The sequence below is a fragment of the Capricornis sumatraensis genome, chromosome 10 (assembly GCF_032405125.1).
Source record: "Capricornis sumatraensis isolate serow.1 chromosome 10, serow.2, whole genome shotgun sequence".
Taxonomy (NCBI): domain Eukaryota; kingdom Metazoa; phylum Chordata; class Mammalia; order Artiodactyla; family Bovidae; genus Capricornis; species Capricornis sumatraensis.
In genome coordinates, this window is record NC_091078.1 from 84,544,501 (window position 1) to 84,563,850 (window position 19,350).

The window sequence follows — 19,350 nt, forward strand, 5'->3', positions numbered from 1 at the left end:
TTGCCAGGTTGAATTTCTAGAAAGAGCTGGAGATTTTAATATCAGTTTCAGTTCCTGGAATCTCAGTCCAGGCTGTGGATAGTGATGCCATATATGGTGGACCCTCTGGATTCGGTGTGCTCTGGACTGCTCCCGGCTCCAGAGGAGAGTTTCAAACTCCAGGGGAAGTGCTGGGGGTCCAGGCAGGGTGAAGTGGGCCGAGCATGCAGGGGTAGTCGAGAAAGAGCCACTGTCTGAGAATTCCATGTTCACGTTCTCCTGTTTCTTTGCAGAAACCTGGGATGGACGTGGCTGATGCGTACGTGACTTTCGTCCGCCACTCTCAGGATGTCCTTCGTGATAAGGTCAATGAGGAGATGTATATAGAAAGGTTATTTGATGTAAGTAAATGCCTTCTCCTCCTTGAAGGCCAAGGAGGAGACCCTCCAAAATGTGACAAAATAAAGAGACAGGAGGATAAGTCACATTTTGAGAAAATGGATTGGTCCTGATGCAAACTAAATCTTTTCCTTCCCCTCCGCCTTAGGCTCTTATCTGTCCTGTGTCTGTCCCCAACCCTCCCTGGCGTGGCCGTGTCTCAGTTCCCACCTGTGTGATACATAGCGCGGCACACAGCCTCGCACAAGCCGGCTCCTCCCTGCACGAAGCTTGTGAGGTGGCAGCTTCCTCTAACTGGCAAAGACCTTCCTGGGTCATGGTTCCCCTTCTTGCAACCCAGCCCTGCTTTAGCGAGATGCTCCCTGCTGTCTGGGAGACTGCGACTGGCCCCTCTCCTGAGGGTGGTTCACAGCTGTGGCATGCAGCTGTTGCAGGAAACGTAGCATCGTTATCACTTCAAAGACGATTGCGTTTCTGGAAGACTAGAAATCTTTAGCTAGCCCTGGGTTTTGGCAAACACTTAATGTTGTTACTTGTTCTTTTGCTGTTCTAAACCAGGGTGTCCCTTCTCCACCTCTCCCACCCCACCCACTTAAAAATTTGGAAAAAGAAGCAGGGGTATAAAGAGCAGTTACATCAGGCTGCCAGACCTGGCTTGAAGTTCAGAGAACACATTTCTGAGGGGTACTAGTTACCAAGTAAACTTACTTCCACTGTGACTACATCTGCACTCCCAAAGCAAACCGCTGAGGTCAAAAGCAAAAAATAAAAAGGAATCTGCTTCGGTCTCAAATTTTCTGTCTCTTTCAGACCAAAGCAGATGGGGCTGCCTGATTTAGGCAGATATTTTGTTTCAAGTTCCCACCGAATTTGCCAGTGTAGACCCGGCCAGAGTGCATGGAAGCCGGCGTCCTTGTCTCCGTGTGGCTCTAATTGTATGGCCTACTTCTGTCTTGTGAAGCGTGAGCTCCTCCTGTCCAGGTTTCTGTATTTTGAGTGCCAGCTCGAACATTAATGTTTTGGTCTACTATGGAATCCGTGTTTCTATATTTTTTCCGCGATTGTGTTCAGCAATTTACATCGAGTTTGTGTGTGTGTGTGTGTGTGTTTTTGTTCCATGGCTAAGTGAGCTCATTGTTGGCACCGCTTAAGAATCTGCAGCTCCTGACTTTTCTGCGCTTTGTCTTCCAGCTCATTTGCTTTCCTCGTGTGTTGAAAAGGCTCCTGTCTTTTTTTTTTTTCCTCTTTTCTAATCATCCCCTTTCTGTGTTCAGTATCGCTCTTTCCTCTGCATCACCTTTCTTCGAGAAAACCCTTCTTACTTTTTAATTCCCACCCGTCCTCTCTCAGATTAAAATGGAACTTATCTCTCATGTCAAATGTTTTATCACATTATATCAAGTGGCATGAATTAGAATCAAATAATCTTCCTGTGTACATCTTCTAGCATGGCCCACATCCACTGAGAATGCCTCATACATGCATAAAGCTCACCGGCGGGTCCTCTCCCTTCTCTGCATGCGTGCCTTTATGAAAGTACCAAGCCTGGAGTGTCTGGGGCCCAATCACCCAGCCAATAGGCATTGAAAACAGTCAGGCAGCACCCTTGGGTCTGCGTTTTGGAGTGTGGACTCTCTGCCCATCTCCGCTGAATGAAATTCCAAGCCACAAATGTTCAGGAAGCCTGTGGGGTTGTTCTTTTCAATGCCTAGGTTGCCTTTTTTTCTTTTCTTTGATCAGTATCTTCTAATTCTCAGTTTTGTGTGGCCCTCGTGTGCATGTGTGTGTGTGTTTCTGTGTGAGTGTGTGTGTGAATAACCCAGTGCTCTCCAAAACTTTCAGACACCTAGTACTGAATTTCATGTTGAATCCACAGTTTAGCCTATTATTTCATTGACAAACAACCCACTTTTTCCTCCTGATTTTTTTTTTTTTAATTAGAAGTTGTACCTGGTGGGGGAAAAAATGTTTTTAAGGTGGCTTTGTCAAAGGCAGCAAGGCAGATTGTCCTTTTCTGGGGCTTTTTTAAAGGGAAAGTACAACTGGATCTTTATTTTAAAAGTACGGTTGTAGCTTTGGCCAGCACAGATGGTAAACTGGACTTGCCCAACTGTTGAAGAACAGAGGCAAATTCAAGCCCTCTGGTCATTGGTGTGAATTAATAATGAAAAGAAACAATACACAGAGTATGTTTCTCGGAATGCAAATTATGTTTAGAGTTATTCAAAAATTCACAAGTATGTCAAATCCCTTGTGGAATTACAAACTGACCAGCATAAAATGGCATCAGTAATATTATCAAAATCCCCACAATTTAATCTCCCATTGTCCTAATTCTGTTTTTCCAAAGGAATCTTAATTGCACTTCCCTGAATATCTGAGTTTAAAACTTAACCATTACAGTCATTCACTGAACATCACTCCCACCCCTGTGGAAAAAAATTTTTCAGCAGTTTTATTTCAAGATAGTGAATTTCTGTGCCATTTACTTCCTTACTTCCCAAATAACCTGCTCCCCTAATTTACAGAATATTGGTGCTAGGCAACCTAACTGATGTCGTGCAGGAAAAGTTCTTGAATCTGTCATGATTTTAAAACATTTGTCATTCGATAAAACCCAGAGCTTCTCAAGAAGCTTCATTACCATGCAGCCCCAGTAATTTAATTCAGTACTTACTGTTTTTCTATAATCTAGCAGCAAAACATCAGATTACCAACATGTTTGATTATCTTCGGCTTCTGTTTCCTCAAGTAGGATGTTTATTTCTCTACATATATGCTCTGGAAGGCCCTCATTGTCCACTAAGCTACACAAGGGAATAGGAATATTGAGGCAAAAAGGATGTCTGTAAAACCTCTCACCCTACATTTCTTGCTACAGTGGACTTACCCTTTCAACTTCATTCTTAATGATAGTGGTCCTAGGGCGGGTTTCTAAACAATTGGCAGAAAACTATTGAGAAAAACTTGTTGATCTGAGAGATGTCTCTTCCAAATTGTTGCATTTTGATAAATGGCAAAAATGAATAATAGAACATTAGCATTTTGAATGAGGAAAATATGTATCTCCGAGATTGTTTGCTGTTTGGAGGTTGTTGATTTTGATTATTGTGTCATTCTGTTTTATAGTTCCTGCTGGCATCTGTCATTCAGAGGAGGGTTCTCAGAGTTCCTGTTGTATTTTTAACGGTGTTTCAAAGTCTCAGTTTAATTTACCTGGAAGGTCCTTTAAGTTCTTATTATTCAGGATTCTTTTCTTTTCTTTTTTTTTGCCTCTGAGTGTACCTTGTGGAAGAGTCTGGATGGCTTTAGTGTATATCTGTTCCTGAGAATGTTTAGACTAATACCCAGTCATTTAATGAGTGCATCTTCCGTTTTATCCAAGCACCGATCTCCGTGTTCTCTCTCTCTGTCTCTGTCTGAGCTGGGGTTTTTCTTTTCCTCGTCATTGTACTTCTGGCTGGAATTGGGTGTTTGTGGGAGATTATCGGCATAGCATTTGGGGCTCTATATTTAATGTTCTGCATTTTTATCTATTTTATTATGTAACTTAAGAACAGCTTTCCAAATTCATCTTTGCCAAATTTTTTTTTTAAACAGGCATTTTCTAGGTTGATTGAAGAAATACAGTCAAGCATAATGTTGTCTCACCAAGTCTTTTCAATGCAGTGAAAGTTTCCCTGTTTATTAATCACTGATTCACATAGTCCTCCTATAAAATGCTAGCAACCTTTTTAGTCATGCACCTAAAAAAAAACACTGATCAGTTCAAAATTAAGTGCTGACAGGAAAAGAATCCTTAAACTGTTTTTCTTGGTGTTTCAGATATGTACATTTTTTCATCTGCATGTTTGTTTTTTGGTTTTTTTTGTTTTTTTTTTTGCTAAAAGAATGGTGAGCCATTGTAAACCAGTTCTAATTGCTCAAAATAACAGTTTATAATATTTGGGGGGAAAGAAGCAGAGGTTTAGAGCAAGCAAATATGCTGATATGTACAATCATAGAGAATCTAAATTATATTAAAGATGCTGAATTCTGAAAAGAGAATCTGATTGCTGTCAGACTCAAGTGAGAGCTTGGCCTCTTTGAAAATTATTGCTGACTTTTAAAGAAAATATAAAACATGAAGATGAATAATCTCCATATTCCTGAAGCAGCAGCTTGAAAAGGAAAGCACAGCCCAAGAAATAACTGGAAGACAGCAATTTAAAGCTTGAGTGTCCATAAATCATGCAGATAGCTTCCCCCCACCTCTGGTGATTAATTCACCATTTCCCCTGAAACAAAAACATGCTTTTGGAAATTAGAGATCAGATCATCAAGAGAAGCACCTAAGATTTCAAGGTCTAAACAAAAATTAATTTATTTTCTTTCCTCCTTGTACTTCTTGAAGACACAGACTGAGAAGAAAATCGGGATTAAAAGAGATGTGCTTAGGGTGAATTCATCTGCTTAAACCTCACAGGCTCGGAGATGAGTGATTAAAAAGCCATCTCAAACTTGGATGGCATCCACGCTGGGGGTAATGCTGCATGCTCACTGCCTTCCCCGGGCCCCCGTGTCACCGTGAACCAGGCCTAGCAAACACTGGACTGGAGATGATACGTGGATTATATAGGTCAATTATACACTTAATCTGCCTTCTGGAGGATTAAGTATTTGCAGATTGACTCTGCATTTGGCTTCTCCGTGGCAGTTATCAGATCAGGAAAGGGCCCCCTCACCACACCGCCTCGTAAGCACTTAATCAGGCAGCACAGTCAGGTTCGGTTGGGGCTACCGCCCCGTATTCTCTGCCTTTCACGGATTTTAATTTGCTGTTCCATTATCAAATCATGTGTTTGTCCACTTTATGTGTCAGCCCAGTAATTGAGTGTGAATATGTCCCTTTAAAGGGGTAATTTGAAAACTGAAACCCCTGCCTATTAAAATATATTTGCTGTATTTATTTATATAAGATGCCACAGATAACCTGATTAAATTACAAAAGCACAACCTAAGTGAACATGTATCAATCAAAGTAGGAGCCATTCTGCTCGAGGAAGGAAGTGTACAGAAGACCAGGCAGCAAGAGAAACATTATGTTCTTAGGTGATATCTGTCAGGTGTGTGGCCAGCTATGCCTCAGAGGGAAGTTACCTCCAAAAGAACAAAAGTGGAGAGAAGCATACAAGATTCACCAATAGAATAGGTTGTAGTTCTAAGGGCTGATTAAAGAAAATCAAGGCATATGGCGTTCAAGACACAGAGACAGTGAGTTATCTCCTCTAGAAGCAAGAAGCCGGCTTGGCTGCCCCTTCATGGGAGTTCTTGGGTAGTGAGCCCAGGCCTGTCTTCTGGAGCCTTCAGAATTCACCCTTGATCCTCACAAGCTAGGTAACCATGAACAAGGTACTTAATCTCTCAGAGTTTCAGCTGATTCATCTGTGTAAGAGATGATAATAAGCAGAACCTTCCTGTGGAGTGGTTCTGAGGGTGGAGCACCGGGCACTCCTGCCAGCATCAGGCCCAGGAAGCGTTTGGAAAGTGTCAGCCACCACCACCACCATTATCACATCATCATCATCCCTGAAGTGGAAAGGCTTTTCCCAGGCATCTTTTTTTCTTGTTAAACAAAACCCCATATCCATGTGAAGGTGCTGTAAGAATCGTGCCGTCACTTGCAGGCATTAACTCCAAACTTGCTTAGAATTACAGGATGTACAGTCACCTGGTACCTTTGGTAAAACATAGTTCTGAAGCAGGTAGAAGAATGGTGATCAGGGTTGGGGCTTTGAAGTAAGCCAGACAGGAGAAGGGGTTCTGTTTTTGCCACTTCTTAGCTGTCTAACTTCGGGTTGATTAGTTTATCTCTCTAAGCCTCAGTTCTCTCACCTATGAAGAAACTGACTTCTTAACAGTTGTTTTGAGGACTGAAGAACATATTGAATATAGACTGGCATGGTTAAAAATCTAACAAGTCTTTTATCATCATCATCATCTCATAGAACTATCTGTTCATTCCATTGACTCTGAAATGACCTAGCCCTACCTCCTAAACAAAGCAACAGTATGTTGGCAAATAACTTATAATTGACCTTCTGATTGGGGAAGGGAAGGATAGGAAGGAGTGACTATACCTTTTATTATTACAGAGGAAACAAATGTACATTTCAGACATTTAGAAAATACCACTAAGCAGAAATAAGAAAATGTTACATGTCCAGCAAGCAGAGTGTTTATTCTTTGATTCTTTTTCTGTTTATGTATATGATATACTTTTAACCAAAGTAAGTGAGGAAAAATTGCTATTTTTAAGTTGATGGTCTTGATTTTCAATGTCAGTAAGTGTTCATTTAATTCACTGTCCATATTCAGAATTTCCCACTTGTCCCCAAAATATTCTTTATAGTTTGTTTGTGCAACCCAGGCTGTGATTCAGGGCCACACGTTGTTTCTGGTGGAGATGTACATTCAATTTCATTTTTACCAGTACTGGCCCTTTTTTCATGATCCTGACTTAAAGGGACTGTCGTGCCAATTGTTCTGCAGACTGGAGGAGTTTATTACTATCTAAACATAGAACTAATTTAAGGAGAAAAAAATATATATCTAGCTGAATTCAACCAAGTAGCTCTTTTGGACATAATTAGTAACTCAGCATAATTCAACCAGGGTTTTTGTTTTTTTTTTAAGCTGTTCTCTGTATGTAAGGAAAATTTCTGAAGCTAGTTTTAAAATAAAAAGCTAAACCACAAGGACTTCACAGAGGTCAAGAACAAGTTGCCCATATGAAGAGCTGTGGTGATTTTATTTCCTACACTAAGGCACAGGTATCTGAGCTGAAGAAGGAAACCTGAGGTCCCAGTTCAGTGTTTCTCATCTCACTGTAACTGCTTTGGTGCAATCTTGGGCTGGGAACTTAGACTGGCCTCCCCCACTCCCCACCTCACATCGTTTGGAAGGGTTCTTGGTTAATTCTGCTAGGATTTTCGCTGAGGTTATCAATCTGAAATTAAGCCCTTCAAATCAGTCTGAAGCTGAGCTTTTCAATACTCCTCAGATCCAGCTTTAATTGAACTATGACCTCAACCCCATCATCCTCAGTGATGAGGCTAAAGATTGTTTTCTCCAGGCTCCTAGGGTATCCTTGAGAATCTGTGTGATAATATATACTTGAACAGGAAGACAGATCCAAAATGAATCAGGAAATACAGGAAAGGAAAGATTACTGATTTTTTTTTTTCCACCTGATCGTGAATCCCAAAGTAAACTCTGGCAGTTCAGGCATGTCCTGGGCCAAGTATCGTTTCCCAAGTAGAATGTGGAAACGGAGCACAGAGTCAGAGGGAATTGAGAAGTGGAAAACCTGTCCGTCTCACCTTGATTTGTAACATTATAAGGAATATAAAATACAAACACACACACATATGATTAGGGTTTGAGTTCTTGCAGTGAACCTCAGACTCGGGACCGTTCCAAGCTGGAATTAGAAAACAGTTCACTTTCATGACTTTTATCCAGTGCTCCTTAAAGACCCAGTGTCTTCATGACTTCCCTGTTTCCCATCATGTAGATCTGCTTTTAGCAGATGTGCTATTTGCTCCAGTATTAAGGTGAAGAAGGCTTAGTTCTGCCCTTGTTGGAATATTGGCAGTTTTATTCAGATATTAAGCCCAAAGAGTAAGGCATGAATAATGGTGATCTTTGACGTGATGGAAAGTAAGCTCTACTAGAATGGGAGGGGATGGAAAGAAGAATGTTTTCATGCCTCTGTTGTGCTATGGCAGTAAATCTTATTTTCAAATACATATCCTTCACAATAACTAGTAAATGATAGCAGTTATTTTGCATTTCAAGTCTTAGGTATAGAAACACATTTCTGTTCCACAGGCTTCTTTCCATGCCTGAGGTTTCAATAGTCCTGCATGCAGAAAAGATAAGGAGGCATTAATAGATTTGGATTATTTGGATTAATTGTATCAAATGAGCTGTTACTATCCAAAAGGAAGCATTTATTTTTGGTTAGCATCATTCTTACAGATTTATATTTCAGGGCCATGTCTTCAAGTAGTTCTTTCTGATCTAGATGTTGTTTCTGAAGCCATTCACAGAAATAGATCTCGTTTACTTTCAGGCAAACTTGACATAAAACCAGTCTTCAATTTTTTCTGGAGCTTGCGCCTACCAAAGAGTTTTGCTAAGTATCTTTATCAGAACAGCTTTCTGTGTTCCAAGAGACATTTGGTGAATACAGTTAATTTGTTTTCTTTTCCAACGGAGAATGTTCCAATAGTCATTCTAAGAAGCCAAGCTGATTGCTCTGTTACATTAAGGTCACAGTATCCTTGCTAACATGACCCACACAATACTTTTGTGTCTTAGAAAAGGTTTGTTTTTTTCTTATGACAGACTTATGGCATGGAGGCAGTAAGTGACAGACTCACATGTGCACACACACACACACACACACACACACCATATATACAGGCACACACACAGTAGCCAAAGCACATTTTGTGGAACAAATATTATCACATTGAGTTTCAAGACAGGAGATGTACTAAATCCCCAAATACTTCCCTTCTTGCAGTGCTCTGTAGAGGTTACTATCATAAGATTTCACTATCTCTTGATGTCTAAGTCATAATCGCTTGCCCTAAAATTTTTTAATGAATAGATTTTAAATATCATCTAGGTTCTTATTATTCAAAGTGTGGTTCTATGGACCATCAGCATCTGTCTCCTCTGGGAGTACAGAATTGCAGCCCAACTCCAGCTGAAACAGATCTGAATCTCCATTTTAACAAGATCCTCTGTTGATTTAATGTTTGAGAAGTACCGGGTAAGATCAGTGACTCTCTTATATGCCTGTGACTCACAATAGGAAGCACATTTTATATTACAACCCAGTATGTATTTATGCATACACAACAACAAAAGTTTATGAAACAGTTTTCACCCTCTCTGAGGTGCAGTGTGATATCTTATTTTCTTTCAGAAATCTTGATGGTAACCAATGAAATGATTTCATTGTATGATTTGTAGGTTGTAAGAGGTCCTTAGAGAGCAGAGGTTCTCACTCTTGGCACTACTGACATTTCAAGCCAGATAGTTCTTGGTTGTGGGTGTGCTGGCCTGTGTATTGAAGGATGCTAAGCAGCTTCCCTGGCTTCTACCCACCAGATGCCAGGGGCAACCCCTTCTCAACTGTAATGACCCAACCTCTAGACATTCCCAGAAGTACCCTGGGAGCAGGGGGGTGGGACACCAAAATGACTCCTGTTTGAGAACCACTTATCTGGATGACCCAGAGGTTAATGCTCCACATGAACAAGGGAGCCTTACGTCTCTATGTGTCATATGTCCCTCTGCCACCACCATCGCACACATTTGAGAAGTGTGTTTAGCATCAGCAACGAAGAGTCCACTTGTCAACCCCAGAGGTGACATGGAGGCTGTGCCTGTTTTGGAAGTAGATTATATTTGGAGGGCTTTGTGCAGCGATGGGACAAGCGTGTGAGACGTCCAGGACTCCCCACCTCCCTCACCATGGCTCTCAGGAGGAGTCACTCAAAACCAGGGAAGGGATCCAGAGCAGCAAGTTAGGTCAGCAGTGCAGAGTCCCACTTTGACCTCCCTCAATTGCTTTGCTTTTTATAATTTCATCAGGACCTTGGTTAAAAAAAAATTATTTTTTTTTGCTTCTATTAGGTGGCTACAAATTATTTGTGTGTGTCCAAAAACCTGAAAAGAAGGCTCAACTTGAATACTTCATTCATCCTAAATTCCCAGTTCTGAAGAGAACAGTTAACAGCTTCCTGTTCTGTTAAACTCCTGCTGAGTTCACTAAAAATCCAGTTAATGGAGTGTAGCAATTTGCCACTAGTATGAATATTCCTGTATCAGAAGGTTTATAATGATTGCACGGCTTGCCACATTGGGTCACCTTGACTGCCTTTGGCAGAATTTTTCACCCTAACCATCCCTGGACTAATTAATGCCCATTATACCAACAAATCTCCAGGTCTTGTCCAGGATGGAATTATTATTAATTACCAGATCTTTATGCCATCCAGAATATAAAATATCCTATCATATTTTGTGTAAAAAAATTTTTTTGGCAAAGAACAAATAATATGTAAACCAAGTTAAATTCATGAGTTTTCCAGTATAATTCTCTAAGTCAGTAGGGTTCTTTTTCCCCCATTTGGCTTTTTAAAATTTTTTTCTACAATTTTTAAAGGTTACTTTCCATTTATATTTATTACAAAACATTGGTTGTTTTCTACATGTTATACAATACATCCTTGAGCCTGTTTTACACCTTTTTTAAGGAAGAGAACCATCACCTCCTTTTGTTCAAAAAGTTCATTATTTGGCCTAGGGATCCATCCTGTTAAAGAGAAGAGACCTCACCGATTTGAGGAGTACTAGACCAGTGGTTTTTTTTTTTTACCCAGAGGTGGTTTCACCTCCCAGAGACCATTCAGCAATGTCTGGAGACATTTTCAGTTGTCACAGATAGAAAGTTGCTGTTAGAATCTAGTGAGTAGAGACCGGGAAGGCTGCACTGGACAGCCCCACAACAAGGAATTATATAGCTCAAAATGTCAATAATTTAAAAATCCTTTGTCTGCAGTGATATGGGCTGTTTAACTTTAAATGTTGGTAAAAAAAACATGCAATTATCTTTGGATCATTTTCTCACCAAGGGATTCCGATTTCTGTCTCTAAAGAATACTCGACTTCAGAGATTTATCAGAAACTAGTCTCCAAAATCCTTTTGACAAGCGTCATCCAAAGACATCTTTTTAGGGTCTCAAAAATAAAAACCAAAGAATCTTTAACACCTGCCTTTCTCATCTTGAACTTAACACTTATCCATGAGTGGTTCCCATGAAACTTCAGTACTTCAATAAACCTTCAATCTTGTCAGTTAAATGAATCACCACACCTTCCTTTTACTAAAAAGTGTCCTTTCAAGTTTTTAAGGAACTAACTTATTTATGTCAAACAGACATGAAGAGCATAGGCTTTGTAGTAAGACAGCCCCAAGGTCAGTTTTTGGGTCTACGACTGCTTACCTGTTGTGTGACTTTGAGTAACCTCGATTTCCCCCTCTAAAAATAGGGATAAAAACAGTACCTACTTCTTTGGATTAGAACAACTCAGTGAGGCAATGGATAAACCATATGATGCTTGGCGCATTAAAATTGCTCCACAAATGCCCCTTCTTTTGCTGTCTCCATCAGTAGTGGTAGTACCATGAAACCCAACAGAAATTCTTGCCTAACACTACAACAAGCTTTGCAACGAAGAAAAATAATGATACATTCCTTGTCAACAGGAATTTGAAAAACCAGAGATGAAATAGAGAATATAATAGTAAGTAACAAAGAACCCAGTTGTGCTACAGGATCTCTAAAGAAAAAAATTTTTTTTCTAATTAAAGTATAGTTGATTTACAATATTATGTCAGTTTTCTGTGTCAGCAAAGTGATGGAGTTATATAAAGAGAGAATTTTCAGATTCTTTTCCATTCTGGTGTATTGTAAAATATTGAATATAATTCCCAGTGCTATAAGTAGGATTTTGTTCATCTATTTTATATATAGTAGTTTGTATCTGCTAATCCCCAAATCCTAATTTATCCCTCCCCCACTCCATTTCCACTTTGGTAACCAAAAGTTTGTTTTCTATGTCTCTGAGTCTGCTTATATTATCTAAGTCCATTTGTATCATATTTTAGATTCCACACATAAGTGATAGCATATAATACATATCTTTCTCTGACTTACTTCACTTAGTATGAGAATCTCTAGGTCCATCCAATCCATGTTATTGTATGATTTCATTCTTTTTTATGGATGAGCAATATTCGTATATATATATATACACACACATAGACACACACACACACACACACACACACACACCATATCTGTTCATCTGTCGATAGACTCTTAGGTTGCTTCCATGTCCTGGCTATTGTGAAGAATACTGCTACAAACATTGGCGTGCATGTATCTTTTCAAATCAGAGTTTCCTCCAGATATATGCCCAGAAGTGGCATTTCTGGATCATATGATAGCTCTACTTTTAGTTTTTTAAGGAACCTCCAACTGTTTTCCATAGTGGCTGTACCAGTTTACATTCCCACCAACAGTGTAGGAGGGTTCCCTTGGGAAAATCTGCTTTAAACTAGAGCAAAGTCTTGTAGGTTGGAGCCGCAGAGATAGTACCCCAGAGGAGCCAGCTTGGGCAGGTTGGGTTTGGGGGAGAGAAAGAGAGAGGATTCTGTGCTCAGACGCTATACAGGGAAACAGTATTGCTTCTTCTGGGAGCATCCCTGACTCACCACCACCGTAGCTTCATCAGCCTCGGCAGGACTTCTGTTTGGAGATGTCCTTTCAGAACTTAAGTGATAGCTTCACTCAGGTTATGATGACTCCAGTCTAGGCATCTGGATATTTGCCACGTAGGCATCAGCTGCTCCATCATCTTAAGGGCTAAATTCTTTTTACGTTAATAGGTATTGTTTTGTCATTAATATGTGCTTGTTAACCAGGGGTGTACATAAGAATTACTTACATATTTTTGTGAGCCACAGTTCTCTCATACATTTTTAGCTTTACCTAATGTCCTTTTTCTGTTCCAGGATCCTATTGATCATATCTCATTATATTCAGTTGTGTTTCATGTTAGGCTCCTCTTTGAATCACATGAAATTTTAAGGAATGTTGGTCAGATACATAGGATACCCCTCTGTTAATTATCTGATTGTTTGAATCATATTTAGACAGGGCTTTAGAATTTGGAAGTTGTATATTTATGTATATATATTTTTTAATTTAAAAAAATGTGTTCATTCCAGCCACAGATTCTGTATGCCACAGATTCTGAGTCAGTAGGTGTAAGATAAAGCTCAAGCATCTGTTTTTTTAAACAAGTCCAAGGGTTCAGCCCAATCATGAATCACTGACTTAGAGCAGTATTTTCTGCACCGTGGATCATTTTGCATTTGGAAACGATTTGGAGACGTTTTGACAGTCTCACCTCTGCGGTCGGGGGAGGGGTGCTACTAAGATCTGATGGTAGATGGTCAGCATGACCCTGCACAGGACAGTCCCCACAACAGAGAATTATCTGGCCCCAAATGTCAACACTAGTAAGGTTGATAAGTCCCGATTTAGTCAAAAACACATGTTTAGTTCTGTTATTTCTAGTAATAACCTTTCCATCTTGTGGCCAACAAAACTACTTGATAACCTTTCTATTTATATATATATATATATATATATATATACATATATAGCAAGCATACAAAGAGATAGAAGAAGGTACTATTATTTTCATTTTTAAGATAGGAACCTAAGGTCCAAAAAGAGCTTGCCCAAGACCCCCAAGTCCAGGGACCCCATCTCTTGAAACTGTGGCCTTGCCACCGCTGCCACCCTCCCCCACCACCACACTGAGAGCAGCAGTATTCTCTGTCTTACTCACCATTGCACCCATGAACTCTCAGTCACTGTGTATACACAGGTATTGAATCTCTAACCTGCCTCATGGACCTTGTCAGAGATTTTTTAAAAGGATTTTGTAATTTCCAATTCTAACTCAAAAATAGTAATTCTTTAAATGTCTCACTATGGATTTTTGCAACTGTCACCTTATTTTTTGTTGTTGCTCAGAAGCCTTGAATATATAGTATTCTGGTTAATTTAATGAGGAATGGATTGTTTGGGTCCATTTGGCTTTTCAGCTTTTCAGTTATTTTGAAGATTTATTAGAACACCGTTTCTCTTGCAGCCCCTACTTTGGATAGACTTTCTACAATGTCTTAGGTCTATTTTCTGCCTTACTGAGCATTTTAAGCCAAATCTCATTCCCTGGGTCAGCATCTTTCAGGGCTCTGGCTTTACCCTGCTTAACCCCAAGTGACGCTGTCCAGTCATGAAGGTGTAGAAAGAGTGAGTTATCCAGTATTGCTAATAACCTCCCCAACTCCAAATACAGTGCTCCTCCTGTCATACCCCATGCCTTAGGAAGATGGGGCTGAAATGTTTATCAGCCCAGAACACATTCTGAAAGCTGCTTTTGTGAGCCAGTCCCAACGAGGACTTGTGAAGGGAGGGAAGAGGATTGCTTTCTAGGTACAAACAGGGAGGAAGAGCCCCAATAATTGACAGGTTTAATAATAATGATAAAGTTTATTTAGTCTTTCTTTTAGGTATATCTCTTGACTGTTCATTGATGGTAACCACATCATCTCATTTAAAGTGTTATTTCTTGTAAGTCCTCTTCGCAGCCCTAGAAAGTAGATACCTAATGATCCCCACTTTACAGCTACTGAGGCTGATGAAAGCCAAAATTTATGGGGTACCATGGAGAAGGAAATGGCAACCCACTCCAGTATTCTTGCCTGAAGAATCCCATGGATGGAGGAGCCTGGTGGGCTACAGTCCATGGGGTCGCAGAGTCGGACACGACTAAGTGACTTCCCTCACTTGCTCATCTATGTACCAGGGTACAGTTCTAGGAACTTAATGTAATCATTTCTGTAACTGTCATAACTTTCTTTTGAGGTGGGTTTTTACAAAGAAGTTGAGTCACTGAGAGGTACACTGACTTCAGTAAATTCAGAAGCCAAGGAAGTGGTCAGTCCTGGATCAAAGTCCTTTCTTTCCAGTGCAGAGTAGACACCTAACCATGATATCTTTCAGAAAAAAAACTATAGTCTTCAAATACGCAGCCCCAAATTCCCATCCAGTGAGGGCTCTGCCTCCCACATTCATCTACCACACATGTAACAGTAACACAGTCATTATTTCCTGCTTGCTACCACAGCAGCACTCAAGACAGAAATTGCAGTTGTGACCCCCTAGTAGAAAGGAGCTTGTTAGTCACGGCTTGTCCACTAACAATGATGGGAGTTGCATAGCTAATCAGGCAGACTTGAATGAAAACTCAACCCAGCCTCTTCCTGAATGTGAGGATTTTGTCATCAAGCTGGAGTTCCACCTGTACCAGCAAATCTAGACCTAAAGGTGGGAGACGCCAGGAAGCTCTGCTGTACCCACTTCAGGGTGAAACCCCATCCTCAGCAGAGAGGGACCGCAACACAGTGGGGAAGCTTGCATGCCATATGTGCTGCAAAAGCCTCTTCTACCTGGGCTTTCAGCTTTCAGTCTATATTTCCCTCTGGCTGCTGTCTAAGATCCTTTATCCCATAAGAATAAAGTTTTGTGGTTTATTTGAGGCAAGGGGGATGATGGTAACACAATACCATTACATCCCAGACAGTTGATAAATGGTTTAGGGTAGCAGCTTAAGTTCCTTAAGCAAACCTTGACACAAGTGGTATAATTCAGCAACAATGCCCCAGAGTCTCCTACGAGGCCCCATGGACTCCTTTAACCTGCCCACATAGCTGCCCTGTCAATGGCACTAAGTTTCACAGATCAGCAGGGCTTTACAGGAGGGGGAAAGTAATCCAGAATTACAGAATAACACGGTTATACAATCCATTCGTAACACAAATGTAGTTGCAACTAAATCATTATGTGGTCATTATCCAACAATGCCCAAGATGTCAGCAATGTGAAAGTTTGCGATCGGGTTTCACCAAAGTCCTTCCTTGACTTATTTCCAGCCGAAGATTAGAATAAACAATCTGACAGGGTGATAAAAGAGGAAGGAAGAAGGGAAGGAAGAAAGGAGGGAGAGAGGGAGGAAGGAAGGAATTGTGTGTGTGTGTGTGTGTGTGTGTTGAAGCCTTAAAGAGCTTACCAGATAGATCGTCAGCTGTCAGCCAACCCTTGAAAGTAGCAAATCCCTTGGCCACTAGAAAGTCGTCTCTCCACATTGTTTCTAAAGAGTTTGTTTATTGAAAATATGTCTGCTTTGGGCATTCAGCTTCCTAAGTGAGTGCAGGCTCACGGTGGCAGCAAGGTCAGCAGTGGTACACTGTTCACTAAAGCTCACTTCTGCCTATGGTTTCTGGAAGTCACCAGCTAGTGGTGACCACTGCACGGGAGGACGTGGATGCAGACGTGCTAGGATTCTCTTAAAGGTGCCCCCCCTTGGCTTACAGAGAACTAGAGACATGAAGGCCTGATGGCCCGTGCTGGTGCACATTAGAAATAAATTTGGCCACTCAGCTTAAAGAACTCACGAATGGCAAGATGTACAAAGATAAGTGATTCTGCGTTTAGCTCAGCTTTTGTAAGCCTGGCCAGGCAAGGGGGTTTATTACAAGAAGTATGTAAATAATGCAACCTGCTTTACAAAGGAAAACAGAATGAAATTAATCCAAGACATCCGTGGCATGATACTATTTTTTGTCCTCAGCTTTTCTTTTTATAACTTGAGACACACAGCCTAACAGTCCAGTGCAAACAATATCATGCTCAAAAAAAAAAAAAAACAGACCCAGGGCATCCTTCAGTCCTTAGGATAGAACTTGGAATCCAGTCTGCAGCCTGTCACACAGTATTATTATTAAATCTATAATGTGATCACAGCCAAATCTTTGGCTTGGGCACAATCCCCCCATTCTCCCTCCTTTTAGGGGAAAAAGGGGGGAAGCATTGGGAGGGGCCAAGGAACCAAGCCAATCAAAGTTAAAATAAAGTCTCTTTCTAGCAAGACTACTGTCTATAACATGTTGTTCCTTATAGAAAGTGGGATATGGTGGCATTTGCTTGATTAACTTGCTCGACAAAAGTGACAGCTGCTGTGGGTGCCTGCGGATAAGCTGCACGGCGCAGTTCCGCCTTTGTACATCTGTCAGCAGAAAGGGAAGAATAAAGAGTGAAAAGAGACAAATTGGTCCCAAAAGACACTCCATTCAACTTAGGAGGTTTGCCCCATTCAGGCACTCGCTGTGCGCCTCAAGTACTGAGAGCTTATTCAATTTCATTCACTCTTTCGAATGAACCCACAAGTGTTTAATTTCTTATTCTGTCGCCTCAAAAAAAGGAAGGGGGGGTGGAGAAGGGGGAGGGAGCCTTGTGGACGGAAAGCATTAATGGCAAGGCAGAGGGATTCCGCCTGCACATATTAACTCATGGCTAATTTACGGTTTAACTCTATGCGCTCAGGTCCTAGACTCGTCTGAATGCTGCAGCAAGGCACCTGACGCAGCCTTCCTGTCTCCTGGCTGGTGGATCCAGAACCGTCTGTAGACACTGAGGGCGCCCAGCAGGGTCTGGTGTGTGTCCTGTGTGGGGACAGTGGTCTGAGGTCCATGCCCTTTGCAGAGATGAGGTATCAAGCTCCCCCAAAAGGAGGTTTGGGTTAGTGATCTGGCGAATGTAAAGTTTTGTTTTTTTTTTTCTTCCCTCCCAGAAAGGTAAAAAAAAAAAAAAAAAAAAAAAAGAGTCACACTGAGTGAGAAGTAGTAAGTGGGGAATATGGTTTACAGAGATTAAAAATAAAGCAAGAGGAAAGGGCGCCTTTGGGAAGCAGAGCCCAGCTGTACATGGTGAAAACACATGTTAACTTTTTAAAAAGCAGCACTTTGATTTTCTTTTCTTCATCTCTGAGCCCCAGGCATCAGAACTTACCTTCTGATCTCCTTTATATAGGGGTGATCACCATGTACCCCTAAATGTTTCCTCCTCAGAGTTTGAGAAGTCTTCACCAGCGCCCCCGCCATCTTTTCTCCTCCATTCTCATGCCACTGACTTGTCTTTGAAACCTGGCCTTCCTGAACCAGCATCCGAGTATTGTTCCATGGACAGCTTCTTGGAAATCAGTGCCATCTCTGGTCCTAAAAAGATGGTACCCTTTCCTTATGGGAAACCATTCCCCAGAAAGCCCAGGTTCCCGAGGGCTGACATTGATGTAATTTTAAAACTGCTTAGAGAACTTTGGAAAAGGGTCCTGGACCCATAGATATAGTTGTTGGCTTTGTTGTCTTAGAATCCTTGCGGCTCTGGACTCTGCCTCCTGGATGGTATATGAGAAGCACCCAATCATCTTCTGCTTGGAAACTCTGTGTGGTTGGACCAACAGCATCCCGTTTGTCTGTTTACCTGAATGTTTTCCATGGAATAACAAATTATGTGAAGGTGCAGATCATGGGTTTTGGTTGTTGTTGTTTTTAATATTGAGAGTAGTGACTAAAACAGTCTCAGGCCAGAAAAAGATCTCCCTGAAGTCAATATGAATTTTCCCACATAAGAACTTCAACTTTGACTCACAAAACTCTAAGGAGTCATGACTTTATAGATAAAGGTGAATATGTGCGAATTATGAAATTAGCCTCTTAATGTGATTAACCAACCCTGTTTTAAAAAGACATAGTTGGCATTCCACTTTATCTTTCCGTTCGGTACATGAGTTACAATCCTTATTTTAGAGTATGATTTCTATAATCATTTCTATATGGTATGCAGATTTCTTATTCAGTTGCTTACGTCAATATGCTTGTGAATTAATGCAGTTAACTCTCGATGCACTTCCCGTACCTATGAAGCAGTCGGGGGCGGGCAGATGCTGTTCGTGAACAATCTGATTTCCGCTCCTGGGATGAATCTCTCTCCTCCCTCTAAGGTCCTTGTATGCGTCCCAGAGAGCAGTTTTCAGATCAAGTATTAACCCTTCTCACGTGGATAATAGGTTAGTAGGATGTGCCACCAAAACTAGTTTCTTTTTCAACATAATTGAGCTTGAAGTGATTGAGATGACTTGAAAGTGTGAATTTGGATTGTAACTATACATTTTTCTCAAAACAGTAGGTTTCTTTGAGAGGACAGAGGCTCAAGGCATGGGGGTCCATTTTCTCAATGCACAGGGAGGCCCAGGACTAAATCCCCAACATATCCAGAGAAAAATAGGCCCTAGAAAAAGGTATTGTTAACCGGGGTGAGTTTGTTAATGTCCAAACTGCACACCTGCCCTGGGCAGCCCAGGCGGCAGACCAGGCCTGGCTAGAAGCTGATTGGGGATTAATCGCGTTTGGCTCATTATTTACGTCTCTTGGAG

General features: G+C 41.0%; 1 protein-coding gene across 7 annotated transcripts in view; it reads left to right on the plus strand.

Moving 5' to 3' along the window:
• The window catches only part of CADPS (calcium dependent secretion activator), a 476,150-nt gene that overhangs the window by 438,244 nt on the left and 18,556 nt on the right, over positions 1 to 19,350 (plus strand). For all 7 annotated transcript variants that reach the window (XM_068982571.1, XM_068982570.1, XM_068982573.1 and 4 more), the window contains one exon: positions 273 to 380. In XM_068982571.1, coding sequence (XP_068838672.1) covers positions 273 to 380 — 108 coding nt within the window. The remainder of the gene's footprint in view (positions 1 to 272; positions 381 to 19,350) is intronic.